At 42.4% G+C, this 27,600-nt stretch overlaps 1 protein-coding gene across 4 annotated transcripts in view; it reads left to right on the plus strand.

Moving 5' to 3' along the window:
• spag9 (sperm associated antigen 9) overlaps positions 1 to 25,789 on the plus strand; it is a 44,333-nt gene extending 18,544 nt beyond the window's left edge. Inside the window, exons 1-27 of one of the 4 annotated variants that reach the window (XM_031894345.1) lie at positions 815 to 1,169; positions 4,264 to 4,411; positions 4,743 to 4,956; positions 6,418 to 6,517; positions 6,727 to 6,848; positions 8,916 to 8,973; positions 9,668 to 9,820; positions 11,434 to 11,485; positions 11,607 to 11,737; positions 12,407 to 12,463; positions 12,761 to 12,934; positions 13,086 to 13,227; positions 13,485 to 13,577; positions 13,710 to 13,877; positions 14,010 to 14,181; positions 14,642 to 14,866; positions 15,150 to 15,342; positions 15,559 to 15,684; positions 16,092 to 16,172; positions 16,457 to 16,524; positions 18,226 to 18,374; positions 19,111 to 19,282; positions 19,393 to 19,506; positions 21,388 to 21,426; positions 22,919 to 23,095; positions 24,623 to 24,766; positions 24,941 to 25,789. In XM_031894345.1, coding sequence (XP_031750205.1) covers positions 1,009 to 1,169; positions 4,264 to 4,411; positions 4,743 to 4,956; positions 6,418 to 6,517; positions 6,727 to 6,848; positions 8,916 to 8,973; positions 9,668 to 9,820; positions 11,434 to 11,485; positions 11,607 to 11,737; positions 12,407 to 12,463; positions 12,761 to 12,934; positions 13,086 to 13,227; positions 13,485 to 13,577; positions 13,710 to 13,877; positions 14,010 to 14,181; positions 14,642 to 14,866; positions 15,150 to 15,342; positions 15,559 to 15,684; positions 16,092 to 16,172; positions 16,457 to 16,524; positions 18,226 to 18,374; positions 19,111 to 19,282; positions 19,393 to 19,506; positions 21,388 to 21,426; positions 22,919 to 23,095; positions 24,623 to 24,766; positions 24,941 to 25,056 — 3,549 coding nt within the window. In that variant the 5' untranslated portion in view covers positions 815 to 1,008 and the 3' untranslated portion in view covers positions 25,057 to 25,789. Of the gene's footprint in view, positions 1 to 814; positions 1,170 to 4,263; positions 4,412 to 4,742; positions 4,957 to 6,417; positions 6,518 to 6,726; positions 6,849 to 8,915; positions 8,974 to 9,667; positions 9,821 to 11,433; positions 11,486 to 11,606; positions 11,738 to 12,406; positions 12,464 to 12,760; positions 12,935 to 13,085; positions 13,228 to 13,484; positions 13,578 to 13,709; positions 13,878 to 14,009; positions 14,182 to 14,641; positions 14,867 to 15,149; positions 15,343 to 15,558; positions 15,685 to 16,091; positions 16,173 to 16,456; positions 16,525 to 18,225; positions 18,375 to 19,110; positions 19,283 to 19,392; positions 19,507 to 21,387; positions 21,427 to 22,918; positions 23,096 to 24,622; positions 24,767 to 24,940 lie in introns of those variants that run through there. The other 3 variants (XM_031894343.1, XM_031894346.1, XM_031894344.1) reach the window with 3 other exon arrangements.
• The last annotated feature ends 1,811 nt before the right edge of the window (positions 25,790 to 27,600 follow it).

Consider the following 27,600-nt stretch of genomic DNA (forward strand, 5'->3'; position numbering starts at 1 on the left):
AAACATTCTGGATAACAGGTCCAATACATGTAATGTCTCACAGTTTGTATAAGCATGAAATCATTTAGAATGGCAATGATTGTTTTTTTTTAATTTTTATTTTATAATTGTAATATTGTCTGAATAAACACATTTCCAGCATCCTTCTACTGATGTTGTACTACAACTCCCAGCACCCTGTTGGCAGGATGGCGGGATGCTCTAAACTGTTGTTCAAGCCGTCTTGGTGTTTATAATATTATATACTACATATTTCTTTCAGCTCAGACTTTATTTCTCCTAAAATATTACCTATTTTTATTATCTAATTAATACAAAAAATATCTAATTGAGATACATATTGATATACATAAAAATATATTTGTTATTACTTTATTTTGTGTATATTCTTTTTATGATGGAATATAAAAAAAGAATACATTTATAGATTTTTTCAGTGTGATTTATATTTTTAATATTTTTTGAAAATAGTAAAAAACAAACAAATCAATTAAATATAAATCTGTCAGGTCAATATGTATATATAATATATAAATAAAATAAATAGTTGAATGAAAACTAAAAAAAAACCCATAAAAATAAAGAAATAAATGATATTTATATAGATTTTTACAATATACATGTGAAATTTACCCAAGATGCATGTGGTCTCTTTAGAAAACAAGATGTATTTAGTTTCCCCTTTAATGGATGGAAGTCAGTTGATTGTTAATGAAGGAGGGTTGGAGGTTTGCCAGGGAAACGAGCAGGTCCCTAGTTATTTATTTATATGTAGAGAATGAGCGGAGCGAGAGAGACAGTGCGAGAGCGAGAGCGAGAGGGACAGAGAGAGAGAGAGGAGGGTGATGTCATCGCTGTGAAGCTCCTGCAGGACTGGGTTAATCGTCAGCCCATGGAATTGTTATTGTGGCAGCGGCTGAATGACAGAGTCTCAGCCTCCCCGGGAGTCCCCCTTGTTCGCGGCGTAGCTTTGGTCCTACCGGCGGCCCACCATGCCAGCGCAGCGCCATGAGTCCCAGATGCATGCTTCTGTTTGTGTTTGGCTTCGTTGGCGGGGCGGTGGTCATTAATTCTGCGATTTTAGTCTCCCTCTCCGTTTTGCTGCTCGTCCACTTTTCCTTTTCCAGCGGATTGCCGGCGCTGACGGAGACTCTGCCCAGGATACTCAGGTACCGCCGGCCTCGGCCCCATCAGCCTTTGCTTTTATGGCTGCAGTTTGGGATCTCTGTCGCACTAGGGCATCCCTGCTGTCTGTCTCCTTAATCTCTCCTTTAACTCTCCTCTCTCCACGCATCTCCTACATTCTCCTCCCCCCTACCCTGCAGAGTCTGACTCAAATGTTACCCCTAGCTGGAGCAATTATTTGCATTTTGGGGGCCGATTCCTGCTCTGCTAAGTGTTGCATTATTGGGATAGGTGTCAGTCAAGCTGGAGGGAGGCGAGTATTTAGGATGAGACTGGCGGCTGCCCTACTGCCAAGTCATAGTTTAGCTCAGCTGGAACTTAAATCAGTTCAATTGCTGATTGTGTTTAACCCTTACTGTGATCAGGAGACAGGTGCCCCTTATACCCCCCCACCCAACTGCCTAATAATTAGGGAATGCCTGCATCATGCCGCTTAGCAATCTGTGACACAGAACCCTTTCCTGCCTCTTAGAGGTTCACTCTCTCTCGTGTCTGTCTCATTATAAATACCCATAATATTCTGTAATGTACAAACAATAGTCACATTAAAGCTACTAATGTGTAATGACATTTGTTTTCTACTTCTATACGTTGTAGTTTATCTTTCTATTTCATGATATTAATGTGTATGTGTGTGTGTATATATTAGAGATGTAAAATAGAAATAGAGAGAGAGAAAGAAATTTCGATAGTTATACATATAGCTATAGAGATGTAGATAGCTATAGATAGATAGAAATATAGAGAGAGATGGATAGATATAGAGAGAGGTAGATATGGAGAGAGAGATAGATATAGAGAGAGGTAGATAGATATGGGGAGAGAGAGATATAGAGAGGGAGATATAGAGATAGAGATAGGTAGGTAGATAGAGATAGGTAGGGAGAGGTAGGTAGATAGAGATAGAGAGAGGTAGATAGAGATAGAGAGAGGTAGATAGAGATAGAGAGAGAGAGAGAGATCTAGATAGATATAGATGGAAAGAGTGAGATAGCTAGAGAGAGATAAATAGAGAGAGACTGAAAGACAGAGAATATAATTATGTGATGACACAGATTAATACGTGAAAAGGTTGAATGTGTTCTAATGAATGTGAAATAAAGGCTAACAACATAAGAGAGAGATACAGATACAGGTATGGGACCTATTACCCACATCCTTATCTGGAAACCTCAGGACCTGTGGGGCCATATTTTTATAGCTCTATACTTTAAGTTTAATAAAAAATCATTTAAACAAGTTCACCTTTAAGTTAACATTTAGTATGCTGTAGAATGGCCAGTCCGAAGCATCTTTTCAATTGCTCTTTATTATTTATTTCTTACAGTTTTTTAATTTGTCAAATGGGGGTCACTGACCCCGGCAGCCAGAAACTATTGCTCTGTGATATTCCAGTCTCTCATTGCAACTCTACCTTATCAAGTCCCTGGTTGCTAAGGTAATTTGGACCCTAGCAACCAGATAACAACTAAAATTCTAAACTGGAGAGTTGCTGAACAAATAGTAAAATCATTTAAAAAACCACAATTAATAAAAAATGAAGACCAATTGCAAATTGTCTCAGAATATCACTCTCTACCCCATACCAACCCAATAGGATGGTTTTTTATGTATGTATATTTTTATTTATATAGAGAGAAACCGCACTGAAAGTTTTTATTGCCTGCTGCACGCAATGTTGTTATAGGAACAGGGATCCTTTTTTCACTCAAGTTTTTGAGATTTTTGAACTTAATAAAAAAACAAATGTTGAAGTTTTTTTAACCATAATTCAAATCCAACTAAAGGTAGCACACCATACGAAGGGGGTTGAAACCTGGGTGCCTGTTCTTAAGGAAAAATGCAGAAACAAAAAAGTCACTAATTGAGAGAAAAAGAGTTTCCTTACAAGGCTTTTTTATTACTTAGCCTTGTAAGGAAACTCTTTTTCTCTCTATTAGTGACTTTTTTGTTCGATTGTGGAAATTCCTGTGAGTGCCGTCATTTTTTGTTTATATAGATATAGCTTCCTGAAGGCAAATTATATACAGTGTAGGACTGGGCCAGCGGGACACTGGGATAAAGCCTGGCCTGGCGGTGGTGGGCCCTCAAAGTGGCAGCCCCTCTGTTTCTCTCTGTCTTATCTTGGGCCAATGGGGAAACCAACCCCTGTTTTGCTTCTGGGGGATCTTCTAATTACACAACTGATATATTTGTACAACTGATTTGTGTCCCCCCCCCATATGCAGTTCATTTTGCAGTAGTTTTATTCAGTGTTGTGCATCAGATGATCTCTGTATAAATATGAGTGCAAGTGGGACAAGGGACAGGTCGCTGTCACACACTGCAGCTCAATTAGGGGCTGTGCGTGCGGTGGCTAATGACTGTGTAATTAGGCAGGTTCCCTGTAAATCCCCGCAGGGGGGGGTAGTTGGGACTCAGCAGCTATGCTACACTTGGCACGGGCTGCTATGGATCATCTGCTGATCAGAAGGAAGGACATGCAGCCAAATGTGAGACACAATTGGCTGATTGTGCAAATACACTCGCTGAACTGGGGGGGGGCGACCTTGGGATCAGGGCCAATAAAAATGAAGGCTTGCATATAGTTTACATATAGTGCCTATAATGTTAGGCACCCCCTGCGATTGTAATCGTATACCCCAGGCTGGTGCCCCCGTTAGTAGAAACCCGCGCCAGCCCGGGGTAGCTGCGAGGGAGCGATCCTCTTCCTTCTTCTGTCTTTGTGCCACTTGCGCAGTAGAGTGCAAAGCCAAACTTTACCAAGCATGTCCGCATTTTCACCCTACTGCGCATGCGTCGGTTTCAGAAGAAAGATGGAAGAGGATCGCTCCCTCGCACCCACGCTGGTGGGGTTTTTTCCTAACAGAGGTATAAGCTAAGCAATTATAATCACTGGGGGTCCCTAACATTTTGGCAGCCCCCAGTTATTTTTACCTTTACTTCTCCTTTAATACAAATCTTTTGTTAAGGGAAAATGTGGCCTAATCTGAAAAACGATGGATTCGGTGCAGCCCTTGCTTTAATTCTAAGCTTATTATTGGTTAAGTTAACCAATGCTTTTTTTATTCCAAATAGGAAAGAGCGCCCGATCTCGCTCGGAATCTTCCCGCTGAACTCTGGCGACTCTTTGCTTGTACCTGACAGCCAGGGTGCTGAGACGCCAGGGAATGGGCCATGGAAACACCCAGATCCAAACCACCCTCGCTGCAATACCAGTTTGAAGGTAAGACTGACGTACGGCATATTAATGTGGAGGGTGAACCTTTGGAACACTGTATGATCCAGCTGTTGTCTGGGGGAGGGGGGATAAATAAATACAGTCAGCCGGATTAACCCACTTCTTGGGCGGTTAGTTGGGCAGCCATTCTCCTGTTTGTTGATCTCACTGATTAAGTAAATGTGCCAGTTTATAACCATAGCAGGTTGATGTGCACTTTTCCCAAATCCTGATACATGGGCTGGAAACCTCCATCTTGGTCTGGAGGGGCCAAATCATTTGCTGTATGGCCATCTTCACTTTCTACCTATTTCCATATTTTTAATTCCCCCTTCAGGATGAATTCTTGAATATCAGCCAGCCAGGTCCCAAAAGCAGTGGCGCCGACACTGGCAATATGGTGCACTCTTCCTCAAAGCCGCACAAAGATGACATCACCATGAAGTCCAAGTCGCATAAAGATGATGTGTTGAAAGCAAACTTGGCAAACAACAATGTCCAGAACAGCAACAAGGGTGATGGTGCTCAGGAAGCCACAGTGCCCACCACCGGTAGGTTGTGTTTTTTTTCTTTAATTTTTTACTTGGTTGCTAGGGTCAGAGAGGCCTTTTAGATACTAGATAGCAAATGTAGAGAACTGGCATAAAACTAAGGCCTGGCCCTAGCATATTCATGCATGAAAAGTTCATTCTAAAATGAATAAGGGGTTGTTCTACTACTGCTATTCAGAGACAATTTGCTATTGGTCTTCATTTTTTATTTGTAGTTTTTTTATTTATTTATTTCATTTTCAGTTCAGGAGCTCTCAAGTTTGGAGTTTCGGTAGTTATTTGGTTGCTAGGGCCCAAGTTACCTTAGTGTCTGATCCAAACCACTCCCTGGCTGCTGTTATATATAGATAGGAGAGGGACTGAATAGAAAAGAAAGTTACAAAAAGTAACAACAATAAACCTGTAGCCTCACAGAGTAATTGTTTTTTGCTGCCGGGGTCAGTGACCCCCATTTGAATGGAGGAAGAAGACAAATAATTCAAAAACTATAACAAATCAATATAAGAACCAAGGTCCTTCTATAACATACTAAAAGTTAGCTTAAATGTGAACCACCCCTTTAATAGATTCCTGTAATAATGGAGGACGTTCCTTCTGTTGTTTACCCACGTGCCACTTACTGCAGTCGAGGTCGGGAGCTGCCATTGTGATTTGTAGCCTTGGAAGCAGATGGGGAGGGTTAAAGCGAATGGATTTAGCAACATTATTTCATGCCCAGGGCCATTATCTGAGATGGTGCTGTAAGCAATGGAGTTATTGATTGGCTCTGCATCTAATGTAACTAGAATCCCAAGGGCAAGGGCTTTGTGACTAAATGCAGACAGAGGGATTCGTTTCCAGGCATTACTGTCTGCGCTGACCCTGCAGTTTTTCTGCCTATTGGTTTATGGGTGTAATAGATCTTTGTTGTTATACTGCAACTGCCAGCTCACCTGACAGCTAAGGGTGCGGAGGCACATTTAAACTTCACTGTTACTTATCCTGTTACAGCCATATTGCCCTGCTTCTAGTGGGCTCTGTGGTTAATATTTGTTTCACCTTGACAGAGAAAGCAGCATGGCAGCTCCAAATAATCCATATCTATGGCTCTGTGATAGCTATAACTCATGCTCTCATAGCTTCCTCTACATCTTGTGATGCTCCAGGTGTTTCTGTACTACAACTCCCAGCATCCTTATTACAGCCTGTGCCAGGAGGGACTTACCTGTCCCAGGGTGCTGATAATAGTCTTATAACTGGATCTAGGTGCTGTTTCTCTTTAGCACGCTATGGCCACATTATAGAAGAATGAAGCTGTTGTGCTTCTTAGAAAAGGCACCCCTAGTGGTCAGAAATTGTCATTGCTGGGTTAAAATCAAGATAAACCTTAATCCACAACACGATAGAAAAGGCCTATTTCCCCTTTAAACAACAAGTCACATGATTGATACGTTTTTTCCCCTTAATATGTATTTTCTGAAGGTACCAATGATAACAAGGAAAAATCGGAGGTTCAGTCAATCATTGAGTCGACCCCGGAGTTGGATATGGACAGAGACCCCAAAGGATATCAATTCACGAGGTAGGTTATTAGGTTAAACTGTACTACTTTTGGCGTTCTTCCATCCTTGTTACCACACCCCAAGCAATTTAAATTAATATGGAGTGGGTGAATGAGGAAACCGCACTGAATTATGGGAGAAAGTTGGTTCTCTGCATCTTTTAGTTGGGCTTTCTTTATCCGGGCCCTGGAACTAAAAACTTCCTGCCTTGTTCCTTCATTCCCCCCAGCACCCCAACGAAAGGCATTGAAAATAAAGCATTCGACCGCAACACGGAATCGTTATTCGAGGAGCTGTCGTCTGCCGGAACTGACCTCATTGGCGATGTTGATGAAGGAGCGGACTTGCTGGGTTAGAATTTAATTCATTAGCCTTTATTTGTGCACTGTGTGTGGGATTTAATCAGAATGAAAGGCAAAATAGTGCCTGGACTGCAATAGCTCTGCTTTAATCATCAGAATTTTCTCCCATTTCCTCGTACTGAAAGGGAATTAAAGGAGCAGTAACACCAAAAATATCTATTATCTGCTATGTAACCTGTGCCTTTTCTCCTTTTTAATGGCTGCCCCCGGGGCTACACAGCAGCCTTGTTACTATAGTAGTGTTTCTGAAGCAAACACACAACTTTTACTAGGACAGGACAGCCATACATCATAGTTTAATTACTTTGATACAGTTTGAATTTTTGGTGTTACTGTTCCTTTAAATGTTCTGAGAGAAAATGTATCCAACAGATAAGTTATATCCTAATAAGTGACCTATTAAGAAATCTTACCAAATAGCAATATGCATATTTGTAAATAATGCCCATTTACATCTGTTACCTCGAGAAGCCATTTTGTGATGTTTTGTGTGCTCACTCACTGATCACCTGACAGGAAGTAATGCAGGTGTACAGGAAGCAAAATACCTTCTAGGCCACATTATTGTCCTTTTTCTTTCATCCCAATTATTCCCTTCTGATTTAAATAGGTTTTTCTGTTGATCTTCTCTGTTTAAGCCTTTAGGAGGGTGTTCATGTGTCACTGGTGAATCTTGTGATAGGGCAAGATGAAAGGCAAAATCTGCCAGGGAATATTTGGTTCTGCCTGAAGTCTGTTTAATTTCTCTCAAACATTAGGCTGATTGTCCAATGCTGGGGGGTCTGGGGGCCACGACAGGGGCCCCTGGGGTGGAAGCCCTGGTGGGCCCTGCACCAGTCCGACCCGGTGTATAAATGCCTTTGGTTTGTGTATGAGCACAGCACTTTATATGAGCCTGAGGGACAAACTAATTCTTAAGATGGCGGTGTCTTGTTGTGGGATAATGCTGAGGCAGATACTAGTATTAACACTGTGTGTTCTGCAGTATAACTCAGTATTAAGGTACCTAGAATTCCTGTCACAAAGCAAGATAGAATGGCTGACAGGAAATAGCAGCAGTCACGTGACAACCAGGAAATGGATCTCCCCATAGAAACATATAAAGTTACACCCCATTGCACAAGGGTTAAAAGAGAAAAGTAATACATTCATATAACAGTATCCATATAAACATTTGGCTGACAGAAGGGCATGTGTGTGGGCAGTGTTACCAGCAATTTAGATAAAGGATTTGCTGTTGACTGTAATGGCCAGACGTAGGAGAGAATATGAATCTACTTGGTTGTACGTTCAGTCTGGGCCAGAAAACCCAAACAAAGGGCCATTGTGCAACCACATTGTCTGATTGGTGATCATATGTTCTATCCACTCGGACTTCCTGCCCACGGTGCCGGGGGATGTGCTTATTGTTCTGCTTGGGGATGGCGCCAACATTTTCATAGAACCTTTTGACTCAAGGAAATTTCCATTAAATATCCAGTTTCTGAATAGGAAATAAAGGGAACTTCCTGTGGCTATTTCCCTCCCATATTCTGGAAAACATGGCTTGAATGAAAAAAATGGAAATGAGTTGGACAGTTGATCCACATGACCTGCAGCTGGCACACTTGTGGCCCATGTTACCATCTATGTCGGGCCCAGCGGAGTAAACTTTGATGCTACAGGTGGCACAGAACTACAACTCCCAGAATCCTTTCTAAAATGCAGTCAGTCAAGATCAGTCGCTTGGACACAGAAGCTGTGCTGCACTTTAGAACTTTGCTTGCAAGTACAGGTGTGGCAGCTGCAGGGGTCAAATTATCCACAATAACAGCTGTAAGGGGCAGTTAATGCACACCCCAGGCCCAATACCTGTCTGCTTCACTTGAGACCTGAGCACAAATATTTGTTTTCAGTTGCCTTTTTTACTGGTGCAGAGTTTTGTGATTGTCACTAGTTAAATATTCACTCTTTTGCTTGGATTAACCTTATAGGACATTTGTAAGTCAGTGTAACCTAAACTTCTTAATGACTTGCTTTGTTGTTTAAATGTAAATATGTGTGTTTCTTTTTATAGGCATGGGCCGTGAAGTGGAAAACCTTATCTTAGAAAACACTCAACTTCTAGAGACTAAGTATGTAGTTATTATACTCGCCCTTATTGCTTATTGTCCCTTACTATATTTACACATGTGGGCAGGAGGTGCCATAGTGTTTCCCTTAGACAGTACAGTATGGGGGTACAGCTTATTGTGTGCCCAGAGCATTCCTTCTCTGTATATTTGTATTTATACATATGGGTAGGGGGTGCCATAGTGTTTCCCATAGACAGTACAGTATGGGGGTACAGCTGTGCCCAGAACATTCCTTCTCTGTATATTTGTATTTATACATATGGGTAGGAGGTGCCATAGTGTTTCCCTTAGACAGTACAGTATGGGGGTACAGCTTATTGTGTGCCCAGAACATTCCCTCTCTGTATATTTGTATTTATACATATGGGTAGGGGGTGCCATAGTGTTTCCCTTAGACAGTACAGTATGGGGGTACAGCTTATTGTGTGCCCAGAACATTCCTTCTCTGTATATTTGTATTTATACATATGGGTAGGAGGTGCCATAGTGTTTCCCTTAGACAGTACAGTATGGGGGTACAGCTTATTGTGTGCCCAGAACATTCCTTCTCTGTATATTTGTATTTATACATATGGGTAGGAGGTGCCATAGTGTTTCCCTTAGACAGTACAGTATGGGGGTACAGCTTATTGTGTGTTATCACTACTGATTTTTTCTTTTCGATATTAAGATATTTTTGTTGTTACCTTTACAGAAATGCACTGAATGTGGTCAAAAATGACTTAATAGTCAGAGTGGATGAGTTGGTGTGTGAGAGGGACGTTCTGCAAGGGGAACTGGCAGCCGTTAAACAGGCCAAACAGAAGCTGGAGGAGAAGAACAAGGAGTTGGAAGAGGAGCTGAGGAAGTACGAGGGGTTATTATGCTTTCTGCAGTGGATATTTCTGTGAAGGAGGGAGCTGCATGGGCGGAACTTTCTGTGGCCCTTGCTCCTTCTTTACACATGATAGAATGGCAATGAATACAAATGGGGGTAAAATGAATAAAAGTGGGGAAGCAGAAGTTGTGCTTAATCTTTGGGGGAATTCTGGGAGTCTAAAAGCATAGAATGTATATAAATGATCTCCTCTCATGCAATATTCAGGGTATTGTTTCCTGTCCATTTTATATCTGCCATTACTGTAGTTTAATCAGTCACAGACCTCTCCAGGCAGCAGTGCAATAAAAGTAATATAACTGGTATTTCATCCTGCCTTGTGTCTGTGTTTAGAATCCCTGCCATAAAGCGAGACAGCACTGCTGCATTTTGCCTGAAAGCAATCGGAGACAGTCCTTTGTGTGATATTACTTCAACCATAGCGAAAGGGACAGTGGAGAATGGAGGGCAATGAGCCCAAATTTTTTTTTATTGGCAGCATAAATGTAATTATAGTGTGTCCCTTGCTCATGGCTATATGGCAGAGACTGCAGATCCTGGCGTAGGGCACACCTATTCATGCTTTCATACAAATAAGGGGAAAAAGAGATTTCTACAAATACTGCCCCGGATTTTAAAATTGAAAAAAAAAAAAAAGAAATTGCCTGAAGAAAACACAGTGTAGTTTTCTAGAATATTAAGACTTCTATTGTTTGCATTTGGAGGATGGCGAGATATCTCTGGATACACGTAAAGGGGCACTGTCATGCAGTGCAATTAAATGCTGAACTACTTAGTGGAGATGAAGTAATAACGGGGCAGCCCCCTGGCACTCTTGAGGCAGCTGCTGGTGGGGGTAACAAGGTGTGCCCCATAGCTAGTTACAGTATGGTCTTTTACAAAACCTTCCCCTTTCCGTTTAATGGCTGAGGGAATGCTTGGTGTGAGCCTATAGGAGCAGTTGTATAGGGTGGGCAAGGGCTCAAACCCATTACATTGCAGCAGCAGCCAGGGGTATAAGTATAGGGGAAGCAGACTCTGTGGTTGCTGGGGGGTCCGGGGCACTAATTAGAGAGCAATAGGTCCACCTTACCTTTGCTATGGGGCCCAGTAACATCTAGTTATGCCACTGGCAGCAGCCAATCACTGCATTGTCAGGGTGGGACGTGTGCCCACAGGGTGAAGGTGGATGGGTTTGTGGAGTCAGTGAGACATATGCAAGCAACCTTTGCCTCTTAATATCAAATGTAGGGATGGACTGAATCCAAGATTTGGTTCGGGATTCAACCAAAATTCGACCTTTTTCTGCAGGATTTGGCCGAATCCAAGTGCTTGGCTGCACTGAATGCTAATCCTTAAAATCACGTGTCTTTTGGTCATGTAAATACAGAAGTAAAAAAACTTCGCCAAATTTTTTACAAAGTATTTGGTGTTCGGGCGAACCCAAAAATATTGCATTCAGTGCATCCCTAATTATAATGCAGCCTTGCGTTACACTCTTTGTAAGAGTTGCATTAAACCCCCCAAATTGCTTTGGCAAAACTGTAGCTTTACCTATGACCAGATCCCACGTTCTTTGATTTGATATGTTTGTTCTTTTAAAGAGCCAGAGCGGAAGTGGAAGAAGCTCGGCAGAAGGGAAAAGATGAAGAAGATGTAAGTACTTAGCTCGTGCATTTTTTTTTTTCATTTGTCACTGTGACCATCCCACATAATCATCCTCCCACAACTATAAATTGCCTCTTAATAAGACCATTGGCTTTACTCTGTGCTACAGAGTGACGTCCCTACGGCACAGAGGAAGAGGTTTACCCGCGTTGAGATGGCCCGGGTGCTGATGGAGAGGAACCAGTACAAAGAGAGGTTGATGGAGCTGCAGGAGGCAGTTAGATGGACCGAAATGATCAGGTATACAAATGAACGTGTGTATTTCACTCATGGTCAGACCGGCCTATCGCAGTACCAGACAACCAACCCTAACCTGCCCACGCCAGACCCACCTCTGATGTCTCGGAGGCAGCAGGGCAGGCCTGCCTCTTTAAATAGATGCTACCGTATGTGGAAGCGCCCCACAGGTTCCTGGTGGAAAGTGGCAGCAAGATCCCGAACCCACCATATGTTGTGCAAGTGTCGGCCTGGGTCCCACGGGATTTGGGCTGGCCTGCACATTGCTAGTCTGCAGGGGGGCGAGACCCTAGTGTAGGACAGTTCCCATGAGCCTGTGTCAGAGTGCCAGATTCTTGGTGGTGGGCCCTATGAGTCCCCAGTCTGACTATGATTTCCCAGTAAAGTCATGAAGAATTAGAGCAAAGCAGAATTTTGGCCCAGATTCAGTAAGGGTCCTCCCAAAGCAAAAACAACATCAAAGAGTTCACTGGATTGGGGGTTATTAGTGACTCCTAACCTTTATATCCCAAAGAAAAGCAGTGTTGCAGCTTGGATTTGTTAGAACAGAGTTATTTTTAATTTTATTTTTAAATAATTATTTAGCAAATTGTTTGTGATTATATCGGATAACTTTGAGAGCTGATAAATGTCTATTTCATTAACAATTCTGGGTTTTGCTCCCATGTGCAGAGCATCTCGTGAGAATCCCGCCATTCAGGAGAAGAAGCGATCGAGCCTTTGGCAGTTGTAAGTGTAAAATTCTATCCCTTGCTCTTGCTATAGACACTTCATCAAATCCTGTATCTTTTTTTAGTAGATCAGTAAAGAGTTGCCTTAGCTGTATCAGTGATGTAAGCACTATCTACCAAGCTGGGCAGACTCACTTTGACTTGATTCAAATGATCATTGTTTGGTAATGCATTTACTGATAGTATATATAGCCACCCACTGGACGGTGCCTGAGGGGGGCAGTAGAGTAGAATAGAGGGAAGGCGGCAGTTTGGACACCTCCCTGAATTACATGCTACTTTCATCCTGTATCAGTTTCAGCCGACTGTTCAGCTCTTCGGCCACCGCCTCGAAAAAGCCAGACACTCCGGTGAACCTCAAGTACAATGCGCCGACCTCACATATCACACCATCCGTCAAGAAGAAGAGCAGCGCTCTCGCTAAGCTTCCCTCCGACAAGTCCAAAGCCTTTGACTTCCTCAGTGATGAGTATGTGCCTCTGAAATACTCCTTTGTTTCATTTGTCCGAATCCCCACAGCTTCTGACCCTCAGACTACCCCCTGACATTAGCAGTGATAACTTACTTGCTCAAAGTTCCTTTAAACGTATTTCAATACGGATCATTCCATTCATTTGCAGCCACTCTAGTGGGAGTGAAGTGGCTCTGGCATCGCGGCGAGAACAGAAGCGTGAGCAGTACAGGCAAGTGAAGGCACACGTACAGAAGGAAGATGGGCGGGTGCAGGCGTTCGGCTGGAGTCTTCCACAAAAATATAAGCCGGTAATGTATTACCCTGTACCGCGTGTGAGACTGGCCCACATAGGGGGGCACAAAGCCTATTAGTGCCTAATAATGCACTTCATTGTGTAAATGTGCGTGCCTCAGTACTAAATTTGAGCCCACAAGCAGAGAGGGCTGAGCTAGATATAGTTTGTTCAACTTTTAGTGTTTTCTTACCTTGCTAGCATTAAACAGCAAGTGGCTTCAGCAGCTTTCATATGGAGTCATTGGAATTGTGTGCTATTCTGATACACTAGGTGGCAAGTGAAGGACAGAACGAGAGCAAAATGAGGAATCTTCCCGTCCCTGTTTACCTGAGGCCTTTGGACGAGAAAGATACTTCCATGAAGGTAAGTGCTTGCTAGAAGGCTTTGTGTATGAATAACGTTTGACAGTCTGTATGTAGCACAAGCAGGACGACTTCTCCCATGTAGGTCTATTCTGTGTCCTCAGTATTCATTTTATCTTTATTTCATATACAGCTGTGGTGTGCAGTGGGAGTCAACCTGTCTGGCGGAAAGACAAGAGATGGAGGCTCAATTATTGGTGCCAGCGTTTTCTATAGCGACGCCCCCGGAGCGGAACTAGACAACCAAAAACCCCGCAGTGACTCTCAGAGCAGCTTGGATAAACTTGAGCAGGAGCTTAAGGTACAATGTTAAGTGCTTCCTAAATCTAACTTCTTTCCTCAGTGCAAACAAAAGTGCTGTCTGTCCCTGACAGTTATTTTTGCCCTGAAAGCTGACAATCAGGCCTCATTCCACCCCCTCTATAACTCCTAGGTGCAACAGAAGGAACTACGGCACCAGGACGAGTTATCGAGCCTTGTATGGATTTGCACCAGCACTCATTCCTCCACTAAGGTCATCATTGTGGATGCCAATGACCCAGGGAACATGCTGGACAGTTTCATTGTCTGTAACTCTCACGTCCTCTGTATTGCAAGCATTCCAGGTGTGATAAGTAGAAAATTATTTTAGAATCGCAACACCATTAAAAACCTTTTATATGAAAGGCACTGTTTAATTTGCAGCCCTGCTTTCTGGTGATGCCTATGACTGATTTAGGCAGGATGGGAGATAAACCCTAATAATATAATATATATAATATATATACGGGAGGTAATTATGGTTACAGACCCTGTAGTCGGGGGCAGGGTGACCCGGTCTGCTTTCTCTATAGTTACCAATAAATCCCACCTCTCCAACTGCTCTCCAGGGAAAGGGAATGCGAGGGACTTGGGTGGGAACTTGGTTGTTGGTAAAGGCCGGGTAGGAGTCTCTGTTCACCATTCCCCCACCAATTTACTATGGGGGGGGGGGTGCAGACTAGTTACTCCACTGGAAATTGAACTATATTTGCATGTTTAAATAATTTTATTACAGGTTTGTAATTCATTATTCACTGATTTCAGGGGCTATGGAAACCGATTACCCCACAGGAGAATCATCAAAGCCGGAATCGGAAACAGGCCAAACTGATAAAACGTCGCTGTCTGAAAGTCTTTTGAGCAGCGGGTCCTCGGGGGCGGAGAACGTTGCAGTAGGAGTCAAAGTGGGAGGGGCATCTTTGGAGGACATAGAACCCTGTGCTGTACAAACGCCAAGCGTCCTGCCAGCTGAGGAGGAAGTCAGTCAAGGTGTGGATATACACTTTTTTAAAGGACAAGTTCTCCATTCCTTTTGGTTTGCTATTGCATTGAATTCTAGAACATTATTCCCTGCCACTGCAGTCTGGTTGCTATGGTCTCTTGCCTCTGGGGGCAACTTAAATGATAGTGCTTGCCAGCTTAGTTATGTTTAAATATTTTAGGTGGCACTGTGACTCCCTTTATCGGGTTATCAATTTGAGTCACTGCTTCAGGATTTGCAAGGTTCTTTGATCCTAAACCCAGGAACACATTGCTATTCTTGTGTTTCCAGATCCCGATTCCACAGACCGGGAACTGGATGACAACGTGGCCACGGCAGAAGAAGCCACAGAGGACACGGAAGTGGGAACTGGCTCCAACGATGATCTGGCTGACATTTCCCAGACAGGGGTTTATACGGAGCATGTATTCACCGATCCCCTGGGGGCACAGACCACAACAGAGGACACAGGCTACCAGCCTAGGTAAGGACTGAATATGGCCAGCACTGATCTAAGTATGGCTATCATCCATTGCTAAGTAAAGTGCAACAGGTTGAACTTGATAGACATTAGGGATGCCCCGAATTCAGGGTGTGTGTGTGTTTTTTTAATCTCATCTACTACGTCATTAGGAAGTGGCATTGGAATTAGAATGCAGATCTTTGTATTTTCCTTTTAACCTCTCTCTTCCACCCCCAGCAATGACTCTGACCTGTATAAAGATGGCATTGCCACATTACCAACTGAACAAGACCTGATGAGAGAGGAAGCCCAAAAAATGAACAGCTTGCTGCCTACAATGTGGCTCGGAGCCCAAAATGGATAGTAAGTAAAATGATGCTTATGCTCTCTAAAGCCCCCACAGATCAATAGGTGGCTCCTTATAAACTTGTATACGCTTCACAAAGTCTTCCTGGGTTGGGGAATATGCAGAAGATGTAGGTGTAATAGTGGCTGACAGTATGGGCACGGCTGTAGCCACTGTAGGTGTTTACTTGGGATTCAGAGCACTTTTGCAGCCCTGGCAAGTCTGACTACTTGAATGTAGACAGTGTTTTGAAAGATACAGTAGAGTCATCCACCTGATTTTGTAGACAGGATACTTTTTCTATAATTCATGACGACCAAGACTGCCCAGATCATGAAGTTAAATATAGTTTATATGTGTTTTGGGGGAGATTATATTATCATTGTAAGCTTGTAAACACATTGTTAAATCGCTTCCTTTTCAGCTTATACGTCCATTCTTCTGTTGCTCAGTGGAAGAAATGTCTTCTCAACATCAAGTTAAAAGATTCCATCCTCAGCATTGTGTAAGTCGCCCCATAAAATAGAAAAAACAAACTGCCAATATAGTTCTTTTTGGGTACTCGGCCCCCCAACCCATGCAGTTCTTTTCAAATGATATTATCAAAGGGCCATGACCTCATTCATTGATCACACAGTACAAAGTTCAGGGAAATAATATACATATTCAAGCGTCTGTAAACATTGGTAGGCGCTCAGCACCAATAACTGACCCCTAGGGCATGACTGGCATGTTGCTGTGAATAGTGTGTGGCGTCAAAAGACTTTTTTTTTTTTTTAATCTTTCCAGGCATGTTAAAGGAATAGTATTAGTTGCTTTAGCTGATGGGACACTGGCGATCTTTCATCGAGGAGTTGGTAGGTATGGACTGCATGTGGAAGTGGTAAAGGGCATATATTCCTTCTCTGTATATTTGTATTTAAAGATATGGGTGGGTAGGAGGTGCCATATTGTTTCTCTTAGACAGTACAGTTTGGGGGTACAGCTTATTGTGTGCCCAGAACATTCCTTCTCTGTATATTTGTATTTATACATATGGGTAGGGGGTGCCATAGTGTTTCCCTTAGACAGTACAGTATGGGGGTACAGCTTATTGTGTGCCCAGAACATTCCTTCTCTGTATATTTGTATTTATACATATGGGTAGGGGGTGCCATAGTGTTTCCCTTAGACCAGTGCTGTCCAACTGGCGACCCCCCTCTGTGTGGCCCCCCACCTGTCTGGCTGCTTTGATGGCTTACTCTTGTGTAAGCTTTAAATGGTATCAGTACTGTGATTAACTGCCCCCCCCTGCATGGTTCTCACCTCAGATTCAGGCTGTATTGTTTAAATATGTAATCCCCTGTACTGTTCACACCTTTTAATCTCTGCATTGTTCACCCCCTGCAGTGTTCATACCTCCGGCTCAGGCTGTAATCACCCACATTATTCCCCTGTTCACACCTCAGGAGCAGTAGAAACCCACAAATAATCCCTGCATACTACAAAAAGAACATATACTGAGGTGGTACTGCAATTAAAAAGTTTTTTAATATATAGTTATTGTGCAGACTGTAGGAGCAGTGCCAGCATTGTGTCACTGTAGGCTGCCTGTATGTGCCATACACACAGGCAGCATAGGGCAAGCAGAGTATGGCACACACAGGCAGGGTAGGGAAGGCAGAGTATGGCACACACAGGCAGAGTAGGGCAGGCAGAGTATGGCACACACAGGCAAGTTTGGCACAAACCAGCCAAGAATGGCACACACAGTGAAAGTATGGCACACACAGGCAGGGTAGGGCAGGCAGAGTATGGCACACACAGGCAGGGTAGGGAAGGCAGAGTATGGCACACACAGGCAGAGTAGGGCAGGCAGAGTATGGCACACAGGCAGGGTAGGGCAGGCAGAGTATGGCAGGTTTTTGCTGTACTACAACCATTAATATGGGTATGATCATGTGATAACATGGGTGTGGTTTCAAGTGGGTGTGGTTTCAAAAAGGGGAGTGGTCAAAACTGGCTTCCATTATTGGCCCTCCACCACGTAGGTCGGGAAAAATCCGGCCCTCGGTACAACAGAAGTTGGACAGCACTGCCTTAGACAGTACAGTATGGGGGTACAGCTTATTGTGTAATAACATCTCTATGCAAACCAATGGGCACCCATAGTTCGGGATGCAACGAATCCAGGATTTGGTTTGGCCTTTTTCAGCAGGATTTAGCCAAATCCACACGCGCGGCCAAACCGAATCTTTAAAATCATAGAAACGAGTAGAAAAGCACACATAGTTCTCTTTAACTCTCATTTGCATGGGCAAATTAGGATTCAGTTCGGTATTTGCCTGAATCTTTTACGAAGGATTCAGGGTTCGGTCAAATCCCAAAATAGTTAATTTGGTGCATTCCTAATTATAGTTGCTGAATCAGTGAGACCTTACTCTCCAAATAAACAAAATGGCGGCCCTTTCAAGGCTGGAATACTCACTGCTTTTGTGCTTTCCATGCAGAGTATTTAAAAGTCCAGTTTTATTTGCATGTACTTCATCGACTCTTCATTGCCTTTTCCTCACTGACAGATGGCCAATGGGACCTCTCGAACTATCACCTCCTTGATTTTGGCCGGCCTCACCATTCCATTCGCTGCATGAGTGTGGTGCACGAGAAGGTGTGGTGCGGGTACAGGAACAAGATCTACATCGTGCAGCCGAAAACCATGAAAATAGAGGTACAGACATGTGCAAGGGATGCCCAGCCTGCCCCCTGCCCATTTTATTGCCTGTGGGAAGGAATTTCAGGGAGTTTAGTTGCCCACAATAGCAGAGATTTAACCAGGAGCAACTTATCCGTGCCCCTGCCCTTAGAGTAACTGTAGGCAAAGTACCCATTGCTGGTAGGTGTGAGGCCCTTTTAAGAACCCCATTGTTCTCATATTGATATTCTGAGACAATTTGCAATTGGTCTTTATTTTTTTGTTATGGTTTTTCAGTTATTTAGGTTTTTTGTTCAGCAGCTCTCCATTTGGAATTTTAACAGCTATCTGAGTATTATTTACCCTAGCAACCAGGCAGTGGTTTAAACCAGAGATGGGAGTGTGAGTAGTAGGGGGCCTACATAGAAAGATAAGTATAATTATAAGTAAGCATAGAAAAGAAAGTTACAAAAAGTAACAATAACAATAAAACTGGAGCCTCGCAGAGCAATAGTTTCTGGCTGCCGGGGTCAGTGACCCCCATTTGAAAGCTGGAAAGAGTCAGAAGAGTAAGGCAAAAAATTCAAAAACTATAAATAATAAAGACCAATTGCAAAATAGCTAGGAATAGGGCGTTCTGTAACATACTACAAGTATGAACCACCTTTTTAATTAGCCCCAGGGCAGTGGTAGGCAAAACTTCCATATACCAGGGGCCTTATACTTGGCAAAGTATATATTGAACAACAAAATCTTTCATTATTCCTTCTAGAAATCGTTTGATGCCCATCCGAGGAAAGAGAGCCAAGTGCGCCAATTAGCGTGGGTTGGAGATGGCGTGTGGGTTTCTATCAGGTTAGATTCAACTCTGCGGCTGTACCACGCGCACACGTACCAACATCTGCAGGACGTCGACATAGAACCCTATGTTAGCAAGATGCTCGGTAAGATGGTCTTAATGGTTATGATGGGACGGTGGAAGCTGACATACTGCTTGAGCGTGTTACTTTAGAGGTAATCACTGGACGATGAATACAAGTTTCTTCACTTTTAGGTACAGGAAAGCTGGGCTTCTCCTTTGTGCGGATAACTGCACTCATGGTGTCCTGCAATCGCCTGTGGGTAGGCACTGGCAACGGTGTGATCATATCAATTCCCCTAACAGAAAGTAAGTACCTCTTATGTAGTAACCTCACTTGAATTATGTAATTATGATGTATTATACTATTTGGTTACCCCTATCCTTGCCTGTAGTTTAACCCTAGTTGTTAAAGGAATACTGTCATGGGAAAATGTTTTTAATTTAATTTTGAAAAACTTTACTGCTGCGCTGCAAGTTGGAGTGATATCCCCCCCCCCTCACCCCCAGCAGCCGATCAGCAGAACAATGGGAAGGGAGCAAGATAGCAGCTCCCAGTAGGTATCAGAATAGCACTCAATAGTAAGAAATCCAAGTCTGGCTTGGGACTCCTCCAGTTACATGGGAGTAGGAGAAACAATAGGTTAGCTGAAAGCAGTTCTAATGTATAGCGCTGGCTACTTCTGAAAGCTCAATGCACTGAGATGGTACCTACACACCAATATTACAGCTAAAAATACATTTATTGGTTCAAGAATAACATTTTAAATGGCAGAGGGAATTATTTGCTATGTAAACAGTGCTATTTAGAAATAAAAAGTACCCAGTAAAAATCATGACAGTATCCCTTTACCCAACTAAATATTCATACTAGTTTACCACTAGGGGGAGCATGCATTTAATGGAACAGCAAACATCTTAAAAAGAATCCTTGGAAAATGTCTAAAACCTTTGCAGCAGTGCCATCAGTTGAAACCATCCCTCAGCTTGGAATTGCCACATTGCTTGCTCCCAGCTGAGGTACAAATGGATAACAGAACAGTGCAGTTTAACATTTCTATACAATAAAGCAAAGGATGGCCTTCTGTATACAGTAGAGAAAGCAGTGTTCTGGATTTATTATCGGTTTTTAATATTTAAAATGATACCAGTATGTTCCAGTAATCAAACATGGTCAGTATTACATAAACGTTAATAGTACTCCAGGAAGGATTGCTCCACCCCCTGTTCAGCAAAGTGACATAACTAACCCTCTAGTGCAGATAGCTTAAACCTATTCGGAGTATCGGTAGGGTCAGTACCACTTTGCTAGGATTGTGGTGTAGGGTAAGTAGCTCTTGTAAACTTCTTTACAAGTAATACTAACACATTCCTATTGATTATAAGAAGGTTAGTATCCCTTTAAATTTGGACCAATTTCAAGCTTAGCTGATCAGTCCTTACAAGACAATGTTCATTGTAAAGTGAGCTTTTCCCCTTAGGCTTAGGTTAAGCCAAATAATGTGATGAGTAGATGCTACCTGTAGTTGTTAGACTTGCCCTACAGAAACTGGTGAGCCACAAGTAGAAATCAGTCTCCAACAGGGTTGGACTGGACCCGGCGACACTGGTGTTGGGCTTCGGCCCTTGTGAGACCCCTCAACCCAGACTGATCCCTTCCAGCAACTTAGGCGCACTTGCGCTTTGTCTGCAATTGGGGTGGGGGGAGCCTGAGGTGCCAGTTCCGGTGGGCCCCAGACACCCTAACTGGACACTACTCTCTGGGGTAAGTGCATGCAGGGGCAAGTGGTTAGGGTAGTTCTACCAATCAGAGGTTGACTTCAGAATGGACATTGTCTTGTAGATGGAAGTTATCAACCAGCTTTGCTTTTGGTGCTACCATAAAAAAAATGTATAAAATGCTTTTTCTGTCAGACCTGGAATTTAGGATGCCATCTTGTTGCTAGGATCAGTGACCCCGGCAACCAAGGAGCAGTTTAATCGTTTTCCTTAATTTGTATTTCTGCTGTACTGGTTCTTGTAGTCCAACAAGAGCTAGAGGGTTTATGCCATATTTACCATTTCCCTCTCAAGGGATTTGGAAATGGTCATACAGTATATATTGGTAACGTTATAAGCAGTGAATCCTTATTTACTCTCTTCTTTACTGTTACACCTGCCTACCCCTCTCCCCTTACTCTCTCACTGTAGCCGTAATACTGCACCAGGGACGGTTACTTGGGTTAAGGGGTAAGTTCAGCTGTACCACCAGACCAGTACCCCCCCCTCCCCAGGCTTATAATAGCCACTTTCTGGATGCGTAGTCTTTCCCCCACCTTGTTTGCACCCAAGCTCCTCTGCCTATAGGCCCCTACTTGCAATAGTTGTGTACTAAATGCCACCCATTCTGCTGGCAGTTCAGCATCTGTCTCCCATGACTTGCAGCTAATCTCTCATAATAATAATAATACTCTTTTGCTCCACTAGTCACGGTACCAAACCTGGCCCGGCTCCGGCTTCTGTTCCTTGCACACAACTCTTCTATCCTTCCCTAGATCTCTCCTACTGTTACTGCCCCTCTCCTTTCCAATGGATGTGTCTTGTAAATCTAGCAGTGCTCTACAACCCCCAGGCAAGAAATGTATAGGATTGTACACTGTCATTACTTAAAGGGATTGTTCACTTTTGAGTTAACTTTTAGTATGATGTAGAGAGTAATATTAGAAATTTGGAAAGAGACAAAAGAAGAAGGCTAATAGTTCTAAAAGTAAAAAAAAAAAATGATAAAGACCAGTTGAAAAGATGCTTAGAATTGGCTATTCTATACCATACTAAAACTTAAAGGTGAACCACCCCCCCACACACACATTTATAGGACTGTTAATCAGCATTTTCATCACATATGAGGTTTACTTTTTCAGCATTGATGTATTTGAAGTGGTTTTGCTTGCTCTACCTTAGCTTAACTTTATCTCTCTTAGCCAAATCAGAACAGGCCTTTCCAGGCAGCAGTGCTGTGTTTTACAAATCGAGTGTGACTGACCCTGCCATGTGTTGCTTTAAAGGAAAACTATACCCCCGAACAATGTAGGTCTCTCCAAAAAAAATATTTCACAAAATGGCTTATCTGTAAAACCCTGCTTAATCTAAACAAACCATTTTGATAGTAGTATGTGCCATTGGGTAATCCTAAATAGAAAACTGCCATTTTAATTACTAAGAGCTGCCCACTGGGATTGAACAACTCATGGTGCACACAAAGGTCACAGGTCACTTCAGCCAATTAATGGACAGAGTCATGTCTTTGGCTCCTAGACTACTTCATGTTACAGTCAGAGCTGCATTATTTCCTGTCAGCTGATCTCTGAGGGAGCACACAGCCTATCACAAAATGGCGGATCAAGGGAAATGATGCAAAAGGGCAATATTTACTGATATATATGGTGCCTCCCTGACAGTATAGCTATAGAAGGCTGAAGATTAGTTTAGACATGAGCTAGCCGGAGTGACATGGCAGCAGTTTGTGCTAGATTAGTATAAGGCACACGCCATTCCTTTCTATTTCTTTAGAAACTAAGCATGCTGAACTTATTCTATTTATTTACTACAAGCCCTGCCTCAAACCCAGCCGCTGACTCCCCACCCGGCTTTGGCTTTTAGATGAGACCAAGACGCACGGATACCACACTGTTTATCGCCCATTGAATTGAAAAGCGTTATTTTTTTTTCTCTCCCCTTAAAGCCAATAAGGCATTAACTGGCTCAGGAAACCGCCCAGGGAGTGTGATACGCGTCTACGGAGATGAAAACAGTGACAAAGTCACGCCGGGCACTTTCATTCCGTACTGTTCAATGGCGCATGCCCAGCTGTGTTTCCATGGGCATCGCGATGCGGTGAAATTCTTTGTTTCTGTTCCAGGTAGGTGGCACCATTTGGGTCCAATAAAGGATCACTCTTAGCCAGTGTTTACACTTAAGCCCATGGCAAATCTATAGACTGGGCTTGTAGCTTTATGTAAGGGCATAGTAATTTGTAACATATATAGCCCCCTCTACTAGGCTCGGCTAAAGAAATAATTGCACATAAGTGCACCCTTTTTTTATTTTGGGACCAAGGGGCTTCATTGCTTTCACTTTTTAAAATATTTTTATCACTGTACTGTAAAAAGAAAAAAAAAAATATATATATATATATATGTGTGTGTGTGTGTATATATAGAGATATATTATATAGATAGCTTGTATGTATATATAGATGTGTATATATAGATAGATTATGTGTGTGTGTGTGTGTGTGTATATATAGATGTGTATATATATATGTATATGTGTATATGTATATATATATGTGTATATATATGTATATGTGTGTGTGTATATATATATATATATATATATATATATATATATATATATATATATATATATATATCTCAAACCAGGGGTGGCACACCGCCTCAGTATTTGTCCCGGGTGCAAGGTAAATGGTTTAAATATCGAAAAAAAGACCAGCAACACCGGGTTTATTGCAAAAAATTAGTTGTGTATTTAAAAATGCATGTGGCTGTTCAAAATGTAAGGTTTGGTTACCCTTTAAATGGTAGAAAATGCAACGGCTCTACTTCATGGGAAAATGAGGGGGTAAACCTGTCCACAGGCCCCAACCAGGTTCAGGTTGGGATTCAAAATTGGCCCTGGCATTTCACTTGCACAGAGGCCCAAACAGCCCCCTAATAGTAACTCTCTGAGGTTTCTTACAGCAGCACCTTTCCAGAATCCACAGACTGCCAGTCTGGGCCCAAGTCCCAACTATAAATCTTTCATTTTCTGTCAGACATTCCCAATCCCCAGAGCTTAGGGGTTGCTGTTCCTCCCAGCAACACCTCAGCCAATCACCAGAAAAGGCGGGAAAATGAAAAACCCTTGTTCTGGCAGCCACTTCCTCATTCAGCTGCAGGAGTGAGAGGGCTGCCATTATGCAACGTGGCTCCTCAGTGAATTTGTTCCCTAGTACACAACCACTCTCTCCCACTACATAACAAAATAGGATATATTTTCAGTGTTCTGCTTATGGTCTTATACGTTTATAAGATCTATGCTCCATTAATAGGTCACACAAGGCAATTTGTGTGCATTTTGCCACAAGAATTGTCCTCAGATAACAAAAACATGGATATCTTTCCATTTGTCTCTGCAGAGCAACATTCCTGTCAGCAATACTATGTGGTAATTACATCTGTATCACATGAGGCAATGTGTGTGGTAATTACATCTGTCATATACTGGTATATATTATCCAGTGCCCTAAGGAAAATCACTGACAATTTGCCACCTTTATTATATTATATAAATATGGGCAGTGGAAACAGTGTGGGGTATTAAGCTTTGCCTGGGTAATGCAGACATGTTTTGTTATGTCACCAGTGTTATGTGCGCAAACCTACAGGTCAGGTTCGTGGTTTCAATGGCAGTGGAACATCAGAAATGGCAGCAGAAAAGGCGGGATCTCAGCAAGACTTGTCCAGCCCAAATCAGCCAAAATCCATGTTGGTGATGAGCGGAGGGGAGGGGTATATCGACTTCAGGATGGGTAAGTGCCATTTTGTATAGCGTGTGGTCTATACAGTGGTTTGTATCTCAGCTGAAGGAGAAGAAATACCAGAGCCCCGACTTTTCCTGTGTGCACAAAACGTTCTCTGTATAAGGGAAACATATCCCACGATCATCATTAAACACAATCCTGTTTTTCCTTCTCGTTTTTCAGGGGATGATGGGGAAGACTCAGAACTCTTAGATGATTCACTACAATTTGAACCTTCCGTGGCCAAAGTAGAAAGGAGTCACCTAATAGTCTGGCAAGTCATGTGCAGCAGTGAATAACCAGCAGGATGGACAAAAACGATATATATTATTTTTTTTGCATGTTTTTTTTCCTTTCCTCTTTTTATCAGATATTTTAACAGTTGATATCTGTATAAAAAACAAACAAACACATAATGGTATTAACATTGAGTCCCGCTGAAACAGGACAGTCTTGTTCCACGGAATTTTTCTGGTATCCCCTGTGGTTGCTGGAGGACATATCAGTAGTCTTTTTGTGCAATGTGTTTCTTCAGTGATCTGCCAGCTGCTGCAGAAATATCACTCCCATTGGGGTTTAGGGTGTTTTTAGCAACAGCTGGTTGGGGGCTCATTTGGAAGATAACTCTGTTCACAGAACACCTTACAACAGACATGGGCGTGTTTCTGCCGCCGATTGACAACTCCCAGCATCGTTAGCAAGGGCGGTGGGAGTTGTAGTATTCTTATTAGCGGGAACTTGCACATGGGACATCCCTTCCTGACTTTTTTTTTTTTTTTTTTTTTTAACGGTTTTCTGACAAATTTCTGTCATTAATGTAACAGTGTAAATACAGTAGTTGTGACTGATAACGGCGCACAAGCGACACTTTCTGTTCTCAACATATCTGCACTTTGGGGTAAGTCACAAATAAAGTCACAAATGGTATCACTTTTTGCTTATAAAGCATAAACCTGATTCAGTAGGCCAGTTTTAGGGAAAGCCCCCTGGCAAGGATTCTTTTTAGTCATTGTACACAGGTTAAAGGGCTGCTGCACACACCTACATTTACAGCAGTCTCTGGTACCTGTGCTCTGGTTTTCTTTAACTGATGTCAGAGGCACGTGTTCAGAATGCTGCTGGCTGTGTGCATATGACCATCGTATGGTAGCCCAGCAGGGTCAATGTATATGCAGTTAAGCCTTATACTGTGGCCCAGTAGGGTCAAAAAATGCACAGGTTCTGAGCTAGCTTCTATGCCTGATAGTTTCCTCAAGCTATCAGGGAAGGATTTACAGAACAGCACATAGTTAGAAGAAGTGGGTACCTGTGGTTTGACACAGCAGCCCTGTAGCTCAATGGGTCTATATATTCTTATGTTTTATTCTTACTTGGATAAATTTAAATTACAATTGCAGATGGGAGGGAGGTGCCATATTGTTTCCCTTAGTACAGTATGAGAGTATAGATTATTGTGTGCCCAGGACATTCCTTCTCTGTATATTTGTATTTATACATATGGGTAGGAGGTGCCATAGTGTTTCCCTTAGACAGTACAGTATGGGGGTACAGCTTATTGTGTGCCCAGAACATTCCTTCTCTGTATATTTGTATTTATACATATGGGAGGGAGGTGCCATAGTGTTTCCCTTAGACAATACAGTATGGGGGTACAGCTTATTGTGTGCCCAGAACATTCCTTCTCTGTATATTTGTATTTATACATATGGGAGGGAGGTGCCATAGTGTTTCCCTTAGACAGTACAGTATGGGGGTACAGCTTATTGTGTGCCCAGAACATTCCTTCACCTTATATTTGTATTTATACATATGGGTAGGAGGTGCCATATTGTTTCCCTTAGACAGTACAGTATGAGGGTACTGCTTATTGTGTGCCCAGAACATTCCTTCACTGTATATTTGTATTTATACATATGGGTAGAAGGTACAGATTATTGTGTAAATACAAATTTTACAGAGCAGGAATGTTCTGGGCAAACTTGGGTAGGAGGTGCCATACCTTTAGCCAAATCATTCTCGATAAACATTGGAAGTAAAATGGTGGCTCCCACCTATAAGATTGTTCTGTGTTCACAAAAAAAAGGGATGGGATGTCCTCCAAGCCTAATAAACCAACATGGCAGCTCCCACCTACATGTATAAATAAAACTATACATAGGAAAGCTATGTATATATAACTTGTATTGTGCACACAATATAAGTTTCCTTCTTATTTAGGGCTCATTCTAAGGGAACAGAGATAGCAGGATATCTTATTTATGGTATCTGATTAATCAGGACACTACGGGCAACTCTAAGTGCAGGGAGTTATTAATAAAAGTCTTTACTGATCCAGTACAGTGCAAGTCATTATCAGATCTCATTACTGTATAGAATTCACTACTTCAAAGGAAATGTAAACCCTCGAAACACATGTCTAATTGCTTTTCTAGTTCTTAAGATATTAGCAGTTCTTAAACAGCTACCATAATGCATTTGAAACAACAGCACCTCCTGCTGTTCATTTCGGCCGAGCCACAGGCAGCAGATAATTCAAGTTAGTGAGAACGGGGAAGTTACTGCGCTTAAAACTGACTCCTCCCTACTCACAATCTTGAAGAGAGTGACATCACAAGACTTTGTTGACGTGTAATTGTTTTGAGGGTTTACTTTCCCTTTAAAATGCTGCACTGCTTAAATGATATCTGTTGGGAAGCTGACTTAGAATCCCACACAGGATTTTTCACAGTATTAAACTTTTTTTTTTTTTTTTTAACTACCTTCCAATTAAAGGGGAAGTAAACCCAAAATGTCACCTAACAAAAGGTGTAATGTCACTCTAAGCAGATTTTTTTATTCTGTTC

This window comes from Xenopus tropicalis, chromosome 10 (assembly GCF_000004195.4).
Source record: "Xenopus tropicalis strain Nigerian chromosome 10, UCB_Xtro_10.0, whole genome shotgun sequence".
NCBI lineage: Eukaryota > Metazoa > Chordata > Amphibia > Anura > Pipidae > Xenopus > Xenopus tropicalis.